The sequence below is a fragment of the Protomyctophum parallelum genome (genome assembly GCF_964188405.1).
Source record: "Protomyctophum parallelum genome assembly, chromosome: 18".
In the NCBI taxonomy this organism is placed as follows: Eukaryota; Metazoa; Chordata; class Actinopteri; order Myctophiformes; family Myctophidae; genus Protomyctophum; species Protomyctophum parallelum.
The window spans coordinates 16,147,833-16,164,882 of record NC_139716.1 but is presented as its reverse complement, the minus strand read 5'-3'; the positions used below and the strand labels follow the sequence as shown (position 1 = coordinate 16,164,882).

Sequence of the window (17,050 nt, the reverse complement as noted above, 5' to 3'; positions counted from 1 at the left end):
TACATACACACCGGTACGTACATACATACATACATACATACATAGGTGTACACGGACATTGCTGGTTGTAGGAGTGGTTGCACCTCTCAAAAATCACACCCGTGTGAACTGAGTGTTGCAATTCCCCCCCACCTCTCTCTCTCTCTCTCATTAGCAGGCAGCAGGCACAGCACTATCCCTCTCTCTGTTTCTGGCGCCCCCTACTGGTACTAATAAGTCATATACTCGTGCTCATTAACGACACAGACACATACATATAGGTGAACACCCCCCCCCCCCCCCCCCCCCCATTTTCCCTCACTGTATATTTTACCTTTTCCCTTTTTTGCTTCCCATATGATGAATTCCTGTTCTGTACTTTAGCTACATAGAAATGTCTATTTGTATGTCTCTAAATGTCTGTATGTCTTTAAATGTTTTGATGAATTGAACAATGTGGACCCTGTTGTAAACAAGTGTAATGCTTAATTGGGTCGTCCACTCACAGTTGACAGTCTTTGTATTGAGTTTGTGCTTAAAATGTACTGTAAATTCTACAAACTGTTAATAAATATTTCAATCAATCAATCAATCAATCAAAACGGACATTGCTGTTCCTTGGAGTGGTTGCACCACTCAAAAAATACACCAACAATAAAACAAATGAACGCACAAAACAGCACCGTGTCTCTCATACTCAGTATTATGGGAGGGCAGCAATTCATTACACATTATTTATTAGCCATTCTTTTATCTTGTATTAATTAAGCACGTAGATTTGATGGTATAAATATAAATTATGCCACCCAGGCTAAGTAGTACCGGGAGACATATATCCAGGGCTGCACACAACTTTTTTGGTCTAGTACTCAGAGGAGCACCTGGAGGAGTTACTTGGTGCTCCTAAAATGCGGCGACCCGTCTCGCCGGATGGATAAAAGAGGGATGAATAACTTATAGCAAAACAATATTTATTGGATGAGTGGGGAGTCAATGGAGGGTATTGCAACTCTAGATTCATCCCATTATTTAAAAAAAATCTAGAGTTGCAAATTGCAGCTATAGGTCCATGTGTATTCCAGCCCTATATGCATATTCTAATACAAACTTCTTAATACTTCCTACGGATAATATGAGCATCAAAGCAATATTTAGATACTTTTTAATTTTTTTATTTAAATAGCCGATCTACTAGCTCACAACGTGTTGCGGAGGTGATACGTTGTGAGCTTGCAGATCAGATATTTATTTAACATACGACACGTCGTACGTCGAAGCATACGTCAGGCTTCCCTTTTGTTTTTAGCCGAGGCGATGTACACAGTCAACAGTCAGACAGTCACACATCCTCGGTGCAAAATAAATAATGTACACTAACCCGACTTTACGATAATAAGGGACAGTATGTTGGGACACGCTGTTGATAAGCTTCATGTTGTGCAGCAGCAGTGCCAGTCCGCAATGCTTTGCACTCCTCCCACTCCACTATTGTTATGTTAGTTATTAATTTTTTCAACTACGTGCTCTTTGCTTTTCTCGTGCTTATGAAAAGCTGGGTGACTGAAATTATTTATCCCTGTATAAAAGGTGCAGTTCTTATCGATGCTCACGGCATAGTTTGCAACACATATCGCTGCGCTCAGCATTAGTTTGGAGCCAGCCGACATCATCATCCAACCACTTTTCCACAAACACACGTTTTCTGTGCGGTTCAGGTGGTGGTTCCGTTTGGCGTCTCTCTGGAGGTGGTGGTGCTGGAACACCAAAATAGTTACTTAATGGCGCTTGCTTCTTGGACATTTTGACGAGAGTTTGGCTGTAATACTGTAAGAATAATGTGTCGGGTAACTTTCTCCGTAGAAAAATCCAGCAGCATTCATGGTTTGGAACCTCCCTCGTTGGAGTAAGAATGCGCTGTGATTGGCCACAATTGGTCAGTGCACTCTCGCAAGACGTGCTGTGATTGGCCAGTAGCCACTTTGAGTGGCAGTCGGTGGGAAATGCTCTCGCCACAGAATTTACTAGTGTGTAATCTGGCCATAATAATCATTCTGGGCGGCCCCAGCTGTTGGTACGCAGAAGCGCTTCCCGGCGCTTGATTGACAGCGCATTTTGAATTTTGAAGACGCATGCGCCGTGGCGCACCACTTATGTGCAGCCCTGCATATATCCCCATTTGACAAGCTAAACCCCTTATGCCTAAACTTCTTTGCCTGTTTTTTTTTGTTTTTTTTACATTTTTGAGTAGTTCAAATAGCCGATCTACAAGCTCACAACATGGCGACTGCGCACAGCAGCTGTGCGCAGTTTTTAGACAGTTTTTAGACAGTTTTTAGACAGTTTTTAGACAGTTTTTAGACAACATTAATATATAAATTAATTGACGTTTGTATCAACGTTATAGTAACACATGTCATGATGATGGCCTTTGACCCTGCTGGCGGTAGATGGCTGCACAAACCCTGGAAGAGAAGCAAAGACATCAATATTACATGATGATAAGACAACCCTGTTCATATCAAGGCCCATTATTTATTCAGCATTTAGGGCTCTATTTTCGTCCATGCTAAACCCTTTATCCCTAAACTACTTTTCCTTTTTATTTATTTTTATGATTTTGAAAAAAGTTTTTTAGCATGGACGAAAATATATAGCCTTTAGACTCTCAGACCCAAAACGAAAGAATATTTTGTTGTCGTTGGATGAGATTTTGTCCACAATTCCATGCTGTATTAATGTTGGTACCAGTAGGAGAGATAACAGGCAAACGTTGATCAAAATAACAATTATTCTACATTCTCTAATGGTGTAGACATGCATTCCCCACAGGCACATCTTCGCGCACAGCCGCGGACAGAGGAAGCTGGCGCCCAACGTCATTCCGGCTTTTTAGACAGCTGGTGGATGGAAAAGAAGCTCCAGGAGAGCGTTTCCTGGAATCTGTCCGTCGCGTCAGTCAGTCAGCCGCGGAGGTGGAGCTTCTTTTCCATCCATGCTGTCTAAAAAGCCGGAATGACGTCGGGCGTCAGCTTCCTCTGTCCGCGGCTGTGCGCGAAGATGTGCCTGAGCCCATTGTATCAGGGTTCTCTTCCACCTCAGAGCTACGGACAGAGCTGAGGGTGGAATGGGTTTAGCCACTGATCTGTGATCTGCCTCCTGATCCACTGACACACACAGTACTGAGTTACTGGCTGTTCTGGGATCTGAGGTTACACACACACACAGACGCGCGCACACGCACACACATAGTAAAAAGAAAATAAGAAATAGCCCAATCAATTTGTAGATCGGCTATTTTTTGGGTGAAGGGATTTTGGTGTAAGCAGCTTACAATTAGGCTTAGTATAGCTGCAATATTAGCTCAAATAATTCTTGGACTTATAAAACGACATTTCCTATAATAAGACAAACTAAAAGGTCATTTGACCAACATATCATAGATAGGCAAGCCCTGTCTATAGCCTGCATAAATATAACCATGGTTCACAACACACGTGCTCGTATCATGACAGACAGTCATGCATATTTCAGGGCTATAGCATAAATAAATCATATTTATTATTATGCAGTCGTCTAAAACTAATTATAGTACAGTAGGTAATTAATACACGTCTCTGTGTTGTATGTATACTATATTCTATGTGCATGAATTGGTTGTAAAGCATAAATAACGGTCCACAACTCACGTGTTTGTATTGTTATCCAGTGCAGCGTACTGTAACTAACTGTAACGGTATTAGTGTAACGTCCTGCTGGTCTGGAGGCGTCTGGGAAGAGACTGCCTGTACAGTCACTCTGCACACATACACACTGGGGTTGCCACGTTGGATGCTGGAAACCAACACTGTATAGCCCAGTGTGGTCCCCAAACCTTTTCATGTCAAGGACCCCCAAATTGACACGAAGTGTCTATTTGTACGTCTCTAAATGTTTTGATGAATTGAACATGGTGGACCCTCTTGTAAACAAGTGTAATGCTTAATTGGGTCGTCCACTCACAGTTAACAGTCTTTGTATTGAGTTTGTGCTTGAAATGTACTGTAATTCTGCAAATTGTTAATACATATTTCAATCAATCAATCAATCAATCAATTACAGCTCTAGCAGTGATTCTCAACCAGTTTATTTTCAAGGACCCCCATTTTGACATGCATTAGTCTACGGACCCCCAATTTATATTGTAAAATCAATGGTAATTTGACTCTGAGAGTGTACAAATGTACACTTTCAGAGTTACAGACCCATAAGGGTCCATTTGGTTCCAAACTATCATTTAGCTGGGGACCCACTGGAACTCCCTCAAGGACCCCTGGGGGTCCCCGGTCCCCACTTTGGGGACCACTATAGCCATGTCAAACAGGGGGTCCTTGAAATTAAATGGGTTGAGAATCACTGTGGAATGCACTTCCCATTGCAGTCAGAACTGCAGCATCACTCCCAATCTTCCGCCGCAGTCTGAAAACCCACCTTTTCAGACTCCATCATGGCCCATAGCACTTACCCTACCCCCTTAGATAGCATTTCTGTAGACTTAGATAGCATTTGATACAGACTTATAGCATGTTATGTAGACAGCACTATAATTGCATTGTATGTAGTCATAGCACGTCATAGTACATATGTATAGCATAGTATAGATGTAGCCTATAGTTTATATGTATAGTTTCATTATATAGATATTCCACTGTTACGTTCTTAGTTTACGCATGTTTCATGATAAATGTTTTTACGTGATGTATTCCCATGCTTTTTTGTTCTTGCTTAATGTAAATCGCTCTGGATTAAGAGCGTCTGAAATGCCTAAATTGTAAATTGTAATCACTTCTAGAGCCGTAAGACCTTCTCTTATGGGGGTCCCTGGCAAGGCTGGCATATCTCTTCAACTAGGGGGGTCCGTGGGGCTAGTGTCAATTCAACCATTTTCATTTCAAGGCCTATCATTTATTCTGCATTTGATTTGAGTATTTTGTTGTTGTTTTCTCTACATTCTCTAATTGTGTAGACTTCTTATAAATGAAGTAATGCAGATGTTTAACAATAATTTAACTCTTGAGAGTGTACAATGAAACATGCAACCATCCCCCCCCCCCCCCCCTCCCTCTATAAATTATATAATAATTATTTTATGTGGATTTGCGCTGCTTTATACAGACCTGGCAACCCGTCTCCTCCGGGCTCCTGCTCATAACGTCATGGGCGCGCATGCGTCGTTCGTTCCGAACAGAAACGTTATAATAAAAGGGTACATCCAAGATGGCGGACGAAGTGGAGCAGGTTTGTTTCAAATAAAACTATTAAACTCTACATGAACACAACAGCAATATTAACAGCGTTTTAACGCGTCTAACGTCGCGTGCAGAAGGTTTAGGTCTAGGTGTGTTTGTCTGGGACGAGTTTATAATGTTTATTATTATTATTTATGACTGTAAACAACGAGCTAACCGGGTTAGCTTCGCTGTGTTGGATGGAACCACGGGGTCAGATCTACAAGCTCACGACGCGCGGCGGGTGCAAAGTGTTGTGAGTTTGTAGATCGGCTGTTTTTCCAGTGCGTAGTTAGCATTACTGGCTAGCTGGCCCGGCGAATACAAGAAGACTCCCCGTTTCTGTTTTCCTCCCAGAGTTTTCCCCAGTGAGGGGTGGGAGAGGCTGGACAGCAGACGGCTGGACTTTGAATTTCTCTAACTATAAACTTTCATGACAGCAGACAGCCTAAGTACAAATATAATTTATGAAAAGCTACTACAGTGAAGTCTGTTCACATAAGTTGTTGTAGGATATGTGGGGATTATCTGACGAGGTACCATTTGAGGGGGCAAAACCTTACATACCGGTATACTAAATAATACTAAATTGTTTATAGGGTCAATATAAGTAATATAATATAGCCTTTCCACAGGAATATCTTTTTATATGTTTCCAAAAAGAAACAAACAGCCAATAGCATATTACAAAGTTATCCCCCTCACTGGGGAAAATTCCGGGAGGAAAAACGGGCACGCACGGGGTGAGTCCGGCCCGGCTAAACGTTGTTGTGATGGAGGATGGATGAATGGAGTCAGTTCAGTTAAAGCAGTGGCTCCAGAACTATGTAATGTCAAGGACCCCCAAATTGACACAAAGTAACCCCGCGGACCCCCATTTGAAAAGATATGTATGGTATATATATGCCAGGGACCCCCATAACGGAAGATCTTTGGCTCTAGCAGTGATTCTCAACCCGTTTTATTTAAAAGACCCCCCAGTTTGACATGCATTAGTCTACGGGCCCCCATTTAATGGCATTTCTATCTCTGGGACCCTCAATTTATATTGTAAAATCAATAATCAATTAATTTAACTCTAACTCATTTGTACACACTCAGTCAAAGTTACAATACAGACCCATAAGGGTCCATTTGGTTCTTAACTATCATTTAGCTGGGGACCCCCTGGAACTCCCTCAAGGACCCCTGGGGGTCCCCAGACCCTATGTTGAGAACCACTGAGTTAAACCGGTGCTTCTGAACTTGCAGTATATTATTGTGTAATATTTGTATGTCTCTAAATGATGAATTGAACATGGTGGACCCTAGCCGCAATTTGCAACTCTAGATTTTTTTCATAATGGGATGAATCTAGAGTTGCAATACCCTCCATCGACTCCCCATTCATCCAATTTGCGTTTGTGATCTGCTTTTATTAAACAACCATTAAACTCACCTCAACATTGCAGCTCTAGGCCAAGCTTGAATTATCCTCTTTCACTCTGCCGAGCTTTTGTTTCATAAGAATCCCCCGTAGACATGTTATGAGCTACTTTCTGTCAAGAAATTCTGTGCAGGTGATTTATATATTTCGAAGTGTTGGAGTTTAGAAGCACTCATCGAAGTCACTGAACGGCCCTGCCGTACCACCTGTTTCGAATTTGTGCTTCCAAACTCCAATACTTAGAAATATAAATCACCTGCACAGAATTGTCTTGACAGAAAGTAGCTCATAACATGTCTACGGGGGATTTTTATGAAACACAAACTTGGCAGAGTGAAAGAGGATAATTTCGAGCATGGCCTAGGCAGGCTAGCTGCAATGTTGGTGAGTTTAACGTTGTTTAATACAAGCAGATTTGCAAACGCAAATTGGATGAATGGGGAGTCAATGGAGGGTATTGCAACTCTAGATTCATTTTATATGTTCTTTCCGAACATATACAAGTTAAAAAATAAGAAAAAATAATTATACTTGCGGCCAGTGAGGCTTGTTTTTTGTTGTTGTTGTTTATGCTTTGGGAATATTATTTTATTGTTTCTATATTGCACTTATTTTAATTCTTTGACTTTTTTGTCATTTTCTTTTTATCATGTTCGGAATAAAGTTTTTCATTCATTCATTCATTTATTCATTCATTCATTCATTCATTCATCCCATTATAAAAAAAATCTAGAGTTGCAAATTGTGGCTAAGCAATTGTATGGTCGAATATGACATCAACTTAAGGCATTTAAGTAATGAGTTGCTAATCCTGTCCGACACAAGCGATACTACCGATGGAACAGATGGATCTGGTCACCGTGATATTATTTGTGTCCTTGTGTACACTTCCTCTTGTGTGGACATAAACCGTGTGTGTGTGTGTGTGTGCGTGTGTGCGTGCAGCAACAGACCACCAACACGGTGGAGGAGCCGTTGGATCTGATCAGGCTGAGTCTAGACGAGAGAATCTACGTCAAGATGAGGAACGACCGCGAGCTGAGAGGAAGACTGCATGTAAGACCGCTGTGTGGGCTTGTAGATCTGCTATTTTCAGCATGCAACCAAGTGTAAAATGAGTTAAACTGGATCTCTTGTCCACTATAGTCCCTTCCTGACATTTTAGTCTAGCTTTTATTTCTTGACCAAATCAATATATTTTGTCTTAGTTTGAGTAGCCTCGGTCCCAGGCTTACTTATCTGCGAAAAGAAAAGCCTGGTCACAACCTAAGGCAGAGAAGCTATCGGCGGACGTATCCTCCGGAATATCCGTCAGATGTATTTCCCCCGGATACGATATTTTCCCGACCAATCACAACACTTGTTTCATTCGCGGAGAATGTAAACTGATTTGTAAAGCATCAACGTCATTTCCTTGGGCGATACTTCCGCTAAAATCCCGCAACTTCCGCTGATAGTCTTTTAAGCGTAGGTCTTGCCCAGGGTGTAGTTTGAGTCATCGTAGCTTAGTTTTCATTTAGTTTCCATTTAGTTTTTTTGTTAACACATTGATTGCTAGAGTTTTCTATTTGCTCAGGCTTGGTGGTGCTGAGCGATTAACATTGGGACTTCTGAACTTTTTCGGGGCCCACAGCGAGGGGCCTCTTATAGCGAGAATCACACCGCATAAATCAAAAGGAAGCCAAACTAGTCCACTTCAATTTAAAAAAGAAATTATGATTCTACCATCTTCCATTCTGGAGATATTGACCTTTTTCTAACACCTGCTTTTCGCAGCACGCTGCTCTTTTGAAAAAACAGCAGAGATATGGAAGGTTGAAGTTGACAGACATTGACAGACAGATATAAAAATGAACACAAATAATATCATATACATACTACACACTGAATGAAAGCCCTGAATGTCTACTTTTAGGAGGAAAACAAATACACATGGTCCCATGTATAGTTTGTCAGTAATTGGCTATTGAATGCAGCTTGCGCCCACCAGAGAGGATTTCAGAAAATGCATGGACCAGAAGAACTATTATTCACAAAATAAGGCCTATAGCGAAATGTACATACTATATACCGTATGAAACAGAAGACTCTCTGCTTTCATAAGAAAAATACTTCTACTGTAATAATAATGAAAATCACACCCCTGTGAAGTGAGCAGTGCAATGTTGCGCAACATTGCACTGCTCACTTCACAGCTTGTAGAAAGATCTGCTATTTTTCAATGGCTAAAGCATGACATGATGCCAACACCAAAAGGGGTTCCTGCCCAAAATGTGTTAAAGTTAGGTTTAGGTGTGCTGCCCTGTGGGAGGTTAGGTTTAGGGTGAGGGTTTGAGATAGGTTGTAGTTGTAGGACTAATGACTGTCTAACCAATGACTATAGTCTAAACCAAATACTGTCTAAACTAAGTACTGCACCCCATTTTGTATTGCAATGTTGCCACTATTTGAACTCTATGTTGCCTCTCCCCGTCCATTCCCAGGTGTATATATAACTCAATTCAATTCAAAGGGCTTTATTGGCATGAGAAAACATACGTTTACATTGCCAAAGCAGAAAGAACAATACAACATTACAGCAATACAATCAAAACATAAATGATGTACATTTGAAGGTCAGAATCTTACCAAGGTCACTCGATGCAGGTATAGTGCAGGAATATACACAATGATTAGTCTTTAGGGTGGTTGTGTTCCATTTGATATCCTTCTCCTATCACAGCAACTCACATAACTCAATGTGTTGCTTACCCCCCCTCCCAGGCATACGACCAGCATCTCAACATGATCCTAGGAGACGTGGAGGAGACCGTCACCACCGTGGAGATCGACGAGGAAACGTACGAGGAACTCTACAAGGTGCACCATTCATTTATTCATTTAACCCATTTAGACCCGAGTTAAAAACATTCACTTTGAAAGAATATATGATTTGCGCCACATTTTTACGATTTTTCAAAAATGTCAGACCTACAAGCTCGTAGCGCGCCACTCGGTGGCGCGCTATAATGTTTAAAACACCAAAATGGGTTTACCCATTTTAGACCCGAGAACGATTCTACAAAAAATGTCTTCTACATCATGACGGTTTTCTGAAAAACCTCATGTTTCTATGTCAGTTGGTGCTCAACCTTTTTCATGTCAAGGACCCCCAGAATTATCTGTATTTGGCCCACGGACCCCCATCGGAAAATATGTTGTTCCAGGGACCCCCCCCCCCCCCCCCATCCCATCCCAGAAGCAAAGATTTGAGTTAAAAACGTTCACTCTGAGAGAAGATATATATTAAAAGATTTGAGCCACATTTTCACGATTTCTCTAAAATAGCAGATCTACAAGCTCGTACGTGCTATGAGCTTGTAGATCTGCTATTTTTCAACAGCTAAAGTATAACATAATGCTTGAAAAGAATGGGGCGATTAGTGCCCCCCCCCCCCCCTCCCCACCAAATGACCAGAACTACTTAATATTCACCAAAACCAGAGCAGAACTCCCACCACGGGACTCAACCGATCAGAACCAGAGCAGAACTCCCACTACGGGACTCGGGCAGTCAATTCATACTTTGCAACCACTATATTAATTAATGGCAAGTATTTCCTACAAGCTTGAAGTAAAAAACTCTTGATTATCAGTGCAACATGGTGGTAAACGGTGCCCCCTGGTGGCCTGTGGTGTAAGCTGTTGGCATGTACGTAGTCAGTCAGGATGCTCGTGCTGCACAGAACGGGACGTGGAGTGAACTAAAACGAGCGCTCCATGTTTTTGGTTTACCTGTGGTCCTAGTTTACTTTTTTTTAATGTTCAAATGCTTCCGTCATACAGTCTGGAGCAGGGGGTAGGCAACCTTTATTATCAGAAGAGCCATTTTTGGCCCAGAAATGTATTACAATTCTATCTGGAGCCGCAAAATATGTTTGCTTTAATTAAGCAAACTTTCATTATTTGTGATTTTTTAATATTACATTTTATTGTTTGCTATAATTTCTCAAAGCATGTCAAGTATACTACTATACAAGTATACTGTACCAGTAAGCCAGCAGCATTGGTGGTGAAAACAAACGTAGATGACTTACCATGAATATTTCCTTCTATTGTCCTTCATTACATTTGATTATTTTTATCTGGTGTATAGGCAACATTGTTTTTGCAATATCAAAATGAAAGAATAACTTTATACCTTTTATAAATGCAATAATCAATTATGATTAAATGTAAAAGAAAAAAGAAAAGAAAAAGAACCTCATTCCTTTTCATACTTCTTTGCTCTGAAGCTCTGATCATGAGTAAAATATAAATGCTTCCGTCATACAGTCTGGAGCAACGGAAGCTCTGATCATGAGTAAAATATAAATGCTTCCGTCATACAGTCTGGAGCAACGGAAGCTCTGATCATGAGTAAAATATAAATGCTTCCGTCATACAGTCTGGAGCAACGGAAGCTCTGATCATGAGTAAAATATAAATGCTTCCGTCATACAGTCTGGAGCAACGGAAGCTCTGATCATGAGCAAAATATAAATGCTTCCGTTGTACAGTGTGGAGCAACGGAAGCTCTGATCATGAGTAAAATATAAATGCTTCCGTGGAGCAACGGAAGCTCTGATCATGAGTAAAATATAAATGCTTCAGTCATACAGTCTGGAGCAATGGAAGTTCTGATCATACAGTCTGGAGCAACGGAAGCTCTGATCATGAGTAAAATATAAATGCTTCCGTCGTACAGTCTGGAGCAACGGAAGCTCTGATCACGAGTGAAATATAAATGCTTCCGTCATACAGTCTGGAGCAACGGAAGCTCTGATCATGAGTAAAATATAAATGCTTCCATCATACAGTCTGGAGCAACGGAAGCTCTGATCATGAGTAAAATATAAATGCTTCCGTCATACAGTCTGGAGCAACGGAAGCTCTGATCATGAGTAAAATATAAATGCTTCCGTCATACAGTCTGGACAATTTACAATTTACAATTTACAATTTAGGCATTTAGCAGACGCTCTTAATCCAGAGCGACTTACATTTAAGCAAGAACAAAGCATGGGAATACATCACATAAAAAGCATTTATCATGAAACATGCGTAAGCTAAGAAAGTAACAGTGGAATATTTATATAGTGAAACTATACATACACTATACATATAAACTATACATCTTTACTACTATGCTATATATGTGTACTATGGCGTGCTATGACTACATACAATACAATTACAGTGCTGTCTACATAACATGCTATAAGTCTGTATCAAATGCTATATAATCCAACAGAAATGCTATCTAAGGGTTTAGGGTAAGTGCTAAGGGCCATGATGGAGTCTGAAAAGGTGGGTTTTCAGGCTACGGCGGAAGATTGGGAGTGATGCTGCAGTTCTGACTGCAATGGGAAGTGCATTCCACAGTTTTGGAGCCAGAAGGGAGAAGAGTTTGGGACGTGTGGAGCGTTGTCCCGGCGTTTTTAGTGAGGGTACTTCCAGCTTCCCTGCGTTGGCTGATCTGAGTGCGCGGGAGGGTTTGTAGGGTTCAATCATACTTGTAAGATATGGGGGAGCCATACCTTTGGTTGCTTTGAATGCCAGCATCAGAGTTTTGTATTCTGTGCGGGCAGCGACCGGGAGCCAGTGGAGGGAGCGGAGCAGGGGGGAGACATGTGAGAATTTTGGCTGGTTGAAGACCAAGCGAGCTGCTGCATTTTGGATCAGCTGGAGAGGCTTAAGTGCACATGCTGGTAGGCCAGTAAGGAGGGAGTTACAGTAGTCGAGTTTTGATAAGACTGTTGTCTGGATTAGGAGCTGGGCTGATTCCTGGGTGAGGAACGGTCTAATTCGTCGTATGTTATAGAGTGTGAACCTACAGGATCGAGTGACAGCTGTGATGTGAGGTTTGAACGAGAGCTGACTGTCCAGGACAACACCAAGATTCCTGGCTGTTGGGACAGACGTTACCAGGGCGTTGTCTACGGAAATAGTTAGCTCCCGCATAGGGCAGGACTTAGCTGGGAAGAAGAGAAGCTCAGTCTTGTCTGGGTTCAGCTTGAGATGGTTGGAGGACATCCACTGTGAGATGTCAGCCAGGCATGCAGTGATGCGCTCTTCCACCTGAGTGGTAGAGGGGGGGAAGGATAGGAACAGTTGTGTGTCATCGGCGTAGCAGTGATAGGATATATTGTGGGCAGAGATGATAGTGCCAAGGGATTTAGTGTACAGTGAGAAAAGGAGGGGACCAAGTACAGATCCCTGTGGGACCCCAGTTTGGAGGGTTCGGGGGGATGATAACAGACCTTTCCAGGAAACCTGGTAGGTCCGGTCGGTGAGGTAGGAGGAGAACCACTTTAGTGCCGTTCCACCGATGCCTAGCTCCGCTAGGGTGTCTAGGAGCAGCTGGTGGTTCACTGTGTCAAATGCTGCTGATAGGTCTAGGAGAATCAGTACTGCAGAGTGGGAAGCAGCTTGGGCAGCATGTAGTGCTTCTGTGACTGCCAGCAGGGCAGTTTCTGTGGAGTGGGCCTTCTTGAATCCGGACTGGTTGGGATCCAGCAGGTTGTTCTGTGAGAGATGGAGAGAGAGCTGTTTGGAGACGACACGTTCAATGGTTTTAGAGATAAATGAAAGGAGTGATACCGGTCTGTAGTTCTTGACATCTGAAGGGTCAAGGGTTGGTTTTTTGAGGAGTGGTGTTACTCTGGCTGACTTGAGGGCAGATGGGACGCAGCCTGAGGTTACTGAGGTGTTGATGATGGAGGTGATGAAGGGGAGCAGATCAGGTGCGATGGTTTGGAAGATTGGAGACGGGACAGGGTCAAGAGGGCAGGTGGTGGGTCTAGAGGATGTCACTAGTTGTAGAACCTCGTCTGGGGAAAGAGGAGAGAAGGAGGACATGCATGGTATGTTGGGGTTAGTGTTGGTTGAGTCGGATGCTACTTTATGTGGGAGGGGAGGAAAGGAGCTGCTGATATCATCAACCTTCTTCTCGAAGTAGTTGACAAAAACATCAGCAGTGAGGGATGAAGGTTGAGTGGGGGGAGGGGGTTTAAGGAGGGAGGTGAAAGTGGAGAAGAGCTTCCTTGGGTTAGAGGTACAGGATTGGATCTTGGTGTGGTAGAAAGAGGTTTTAGCAGTGGTTAGTGAGTGGGCAAAGGCAGAGAGGAGTGAGTGAAAGTGTGAAAGGTCATCTTGTAGCTTCGTCTTGTGCCACTTTCTTTCGGCTGCCCTTAGAGGTGTTCGTTCAGATCTGAGAGTTTCAGATAGCCAGGGAGCCGGTGGACATGAGCGAGCTGGCCTGGATGAGAGCGGGCAGTGTTGGTCGTCTGGAGCAACGGAAGCTCTGATCATGAGTAAAATATAAATGCTTCCGTCATACAGTCTGGAGCAACGGAAGCTCTGATCACGAGTAAAATATAAATGCTTCCGTCGTACAGTCTGGAGCAACGGAAGCTCTGATCATGAGTAAAATATAAATGCTTCCGTCATACAGTCTGGAGCAACGGAAGCTCTGATCATGAGTAAAATATAAATGCTTCCGTCATACAGTCTGGAGCAACGGAAGCTCTGATCACGAGTAAAATATAAATGCTTCCTTCCGTCATACAGTCTGGAGCGATGGAAGCTCTGATCATGAGTAAAATATACAATATCTCTCTCTGTCTCTCTTTCTCTCTGTCTGTCTCTCTCTCTCTATATCTCTCTCTCTCTCTGTCTCTCTCTCTCTGTCTTTATCTCTCTCTCTCTCTAGTCCACTAAGAGGAACATTCCCATGCTGTTCGTCCGAGGGGACGGAGTCGTCCTCGTAGCTCCGCCCCTCCGGGTGGGCTAGTAGCTACGCCCACTTCCTGGTTTTGAATCGACGCCCTCCCGTGGAGACCGGCGAGCTTCTGACCTCAGGGGGCGGGGCTAGAGCGGCGAGCTTCTGAAGTTCTGAGGAAATAAGGAACCGTTTTGTGATTGGATGACGTTGCCTGAATTGTTGACCGTTAAAAAAATAGCAGCGTTTGGTTTTGTCAGATTATATTGTTTATACGTTTTTAGATGGATCGCAGGGTTCGTTTTATACACCCGTTGTTTTAGTTGAATTTAATCGCAAACGATGTGAATTTCATCAGAGCTTTTTGGGGGCTATAATCTGTGGAATAGTTTGGGCTTCAATAATTTGTCAAATATTATTTGTCTAATGCATTATGTGGATAATATTGATGTTTTTTTCTTGGCTTGTCCGTTACCAGCGACCCATAATGCATCAGGAGTGATAGTTTATGTTGGGGTCAAGATATTTGCGATTATTGAGTTATTGGTGCACTTGAAATAAACAAGATCATTTTGTAATGAGTGAGCGTTGTTTGAAGATTACTTGATGTTAAACCTTTGTTTGAACCACTTTTAAGTTAAAGGACAACTTTAGTTTTTTTCAACCAAGGTTCATGTTTTATGGTTCTTATTAGAGAAAGTAAAAGAGTGTTAATCTTTTTTCATTTGCTACTTTCTTTCGTTATAGGGATTTTAGCTGTTTTTGACAGGGGGGCGGGGGCATTCGAGCATGAGGCTAAATATGTATTATTTTACAAAATGTGATAGCGATTTTTTATTTTTTATTATTTACTATAGTCCTACTAAACCCCAAGAAATTACATCTGGCCACAAAAGATCACGAGATCTACTGAATGTGTCAAACTTGACATATTGAGCCTACACACACAGTATAAGCCTTCCCCCAGTAGGCCACCTTCACATTCAGTAGATCCTGTGATCTTCTGTGGCCAGATGTAATTTCCTAGGGTTTATTAGGACTATAGTAAATAATACAAAAATAAATCGCCATAATATTTTGCAAATAAATACATATTTAGCCCCATGCTCGAATGCCCCCGCCCCCCTGTCAAAAACAGCTAAAATCCCTAGAACGAAAGAAAGCAGCAAATGAAAAAGATAATTACACTCATCTTTTACTTTCTCTAATAACAACCTAAAACATGAACCTTGGTTGAAAAATACTAAAGTTACTAATACTAAAGTTTTAACCGACCTGTAGTGTTAGTTTGACCACTAGTGAAAATAGCAGATCTTTATAAAATCATGACCAAATGGGGAAACAAAAATAAAGGGATATTCACTCACGACCTGCATGGAGAATGGGTCTGGACCTACAAATGGACCCTGACTCACTCTTTGTGTTAGAGAACTGGACTTAAGTTAGAACAGTACTCGTCACACATTCACTTAAGTACTGTCATCATTTGTCGACCGCGGTTGAAATCTTAGATTTCACAGTGCCACGCCTTCATTGCCATCCCCAGTTCCTGCTCACTGATGCATGTGTCCCTAGCGATGACATGTGTCCCTAGCGATGACATCAGGGAACGACAGTTTTCAGAGAAGGGAAGATATAACCTCATTGTCAGTTCTGTAGCAGTGGCCGGAAAACTGTGTTCTTCTGGATCGGACTAGTGAAGAAACACGGGGAAGTTTGCCGTATATTAGGTTAGTCGAAGACAGATTGTGCGCTCATTAGAAGGCGGGAGTGTAAGTGCCATCCAACCGTTTCTCTAATTACTTTAAAAGTCTCCGTGTCTCGGAGCCATGGAGTAGAATCGGCTTGACTGTCGTCCTAAATATTTTGACTTTGAACCTCTTACTAAGCTGGGATAACCAGATCTTATGCATGTCATTAACTACTGCACTTAAAGTTCAATTTCGAGGTATTTTTAATGGAGTATTTACAAGTTTCTGTAGTTTTACTCTATTTCAGAGGCAAATATGCTTTCATTTACTCCACTATTATCTAGTCAGTGATTTTAATTTTTATTACAAAACGTACATTAAGCACTTCAGCCCTTATATATAATTTTGATCATAACAGAAAATCGCTGCCTATTTTAAACGGTTTTTACACATTTGAAAACTTTGAAATAGGACATTCTGTATAATGAGTAGTTCTACGTTTGCTACTTTTAACTATATTTTGATGCAGATACTTTAGTACCTTTTACTCCAGTACATTTTGAAATGCATGCAGACTTTTACTTGTAAACAGAGTATTTATATTGCAGTATTGATACTTTTACTCTCACTATACGAGTCGCATCGACATTGAAAGAAGAATTTTTCTAATCGGAATCTATTTTATTGATCAGGTGTGGTTTTGTATCTGTTTTTTGTGCAGGAAGGTACATTGCATCGATACAATGAATATCAAATATCTAAATTCTGAATCAAGCAATATTACAAAAACTATCTGATGTTGATAATGATTTTGTATGAATCTTTAGGGCCCCAAATCACACCCTAGAAGTGTCTATTTCAAACAAAGTGTTTTTTGACTGGGGGGTCATATTTTGACAGAAAAACTGCACCCCCCCCCCCCCCCTATCTAATTATTGGACAGTATTAG

At 41.8% G+C, this 17,050-nt stretch overlaps 1 protein-coding gene across 1 annotated transcript; it reads left to right on the top strand.

The window, feature by feature from the left end:
* Window positions 1–5,196: 5,196 nt before the first annotated feature.
* Window positions 5,197–14,991, top strand: lsm3 (LSM3 homolog, U6 small nuclear RNA and mRNA degradation associated). Its single transcript, XM_083788674.1, has 4 exons — window positions 5,197–5,253; window positions 7,615–7,725; window positions 9,433–9,528; window positions 14,402–14,991. The coding sequence occupies exons 1-4, from the start codon at window positions 5,233–5,235 to the stop codon at window positions 14,480–14,482; spliced, it is 309 nt and encodes a 102-aa protein (XP_083644800.1). The 5' UTR covers window positions 5,197–5,232; the 3' UTR covers window positions 14,483–14,991.
* The last annotated feature ends 2,059 nt before the right edge of the window (window positions 14,992–17,050 follow it).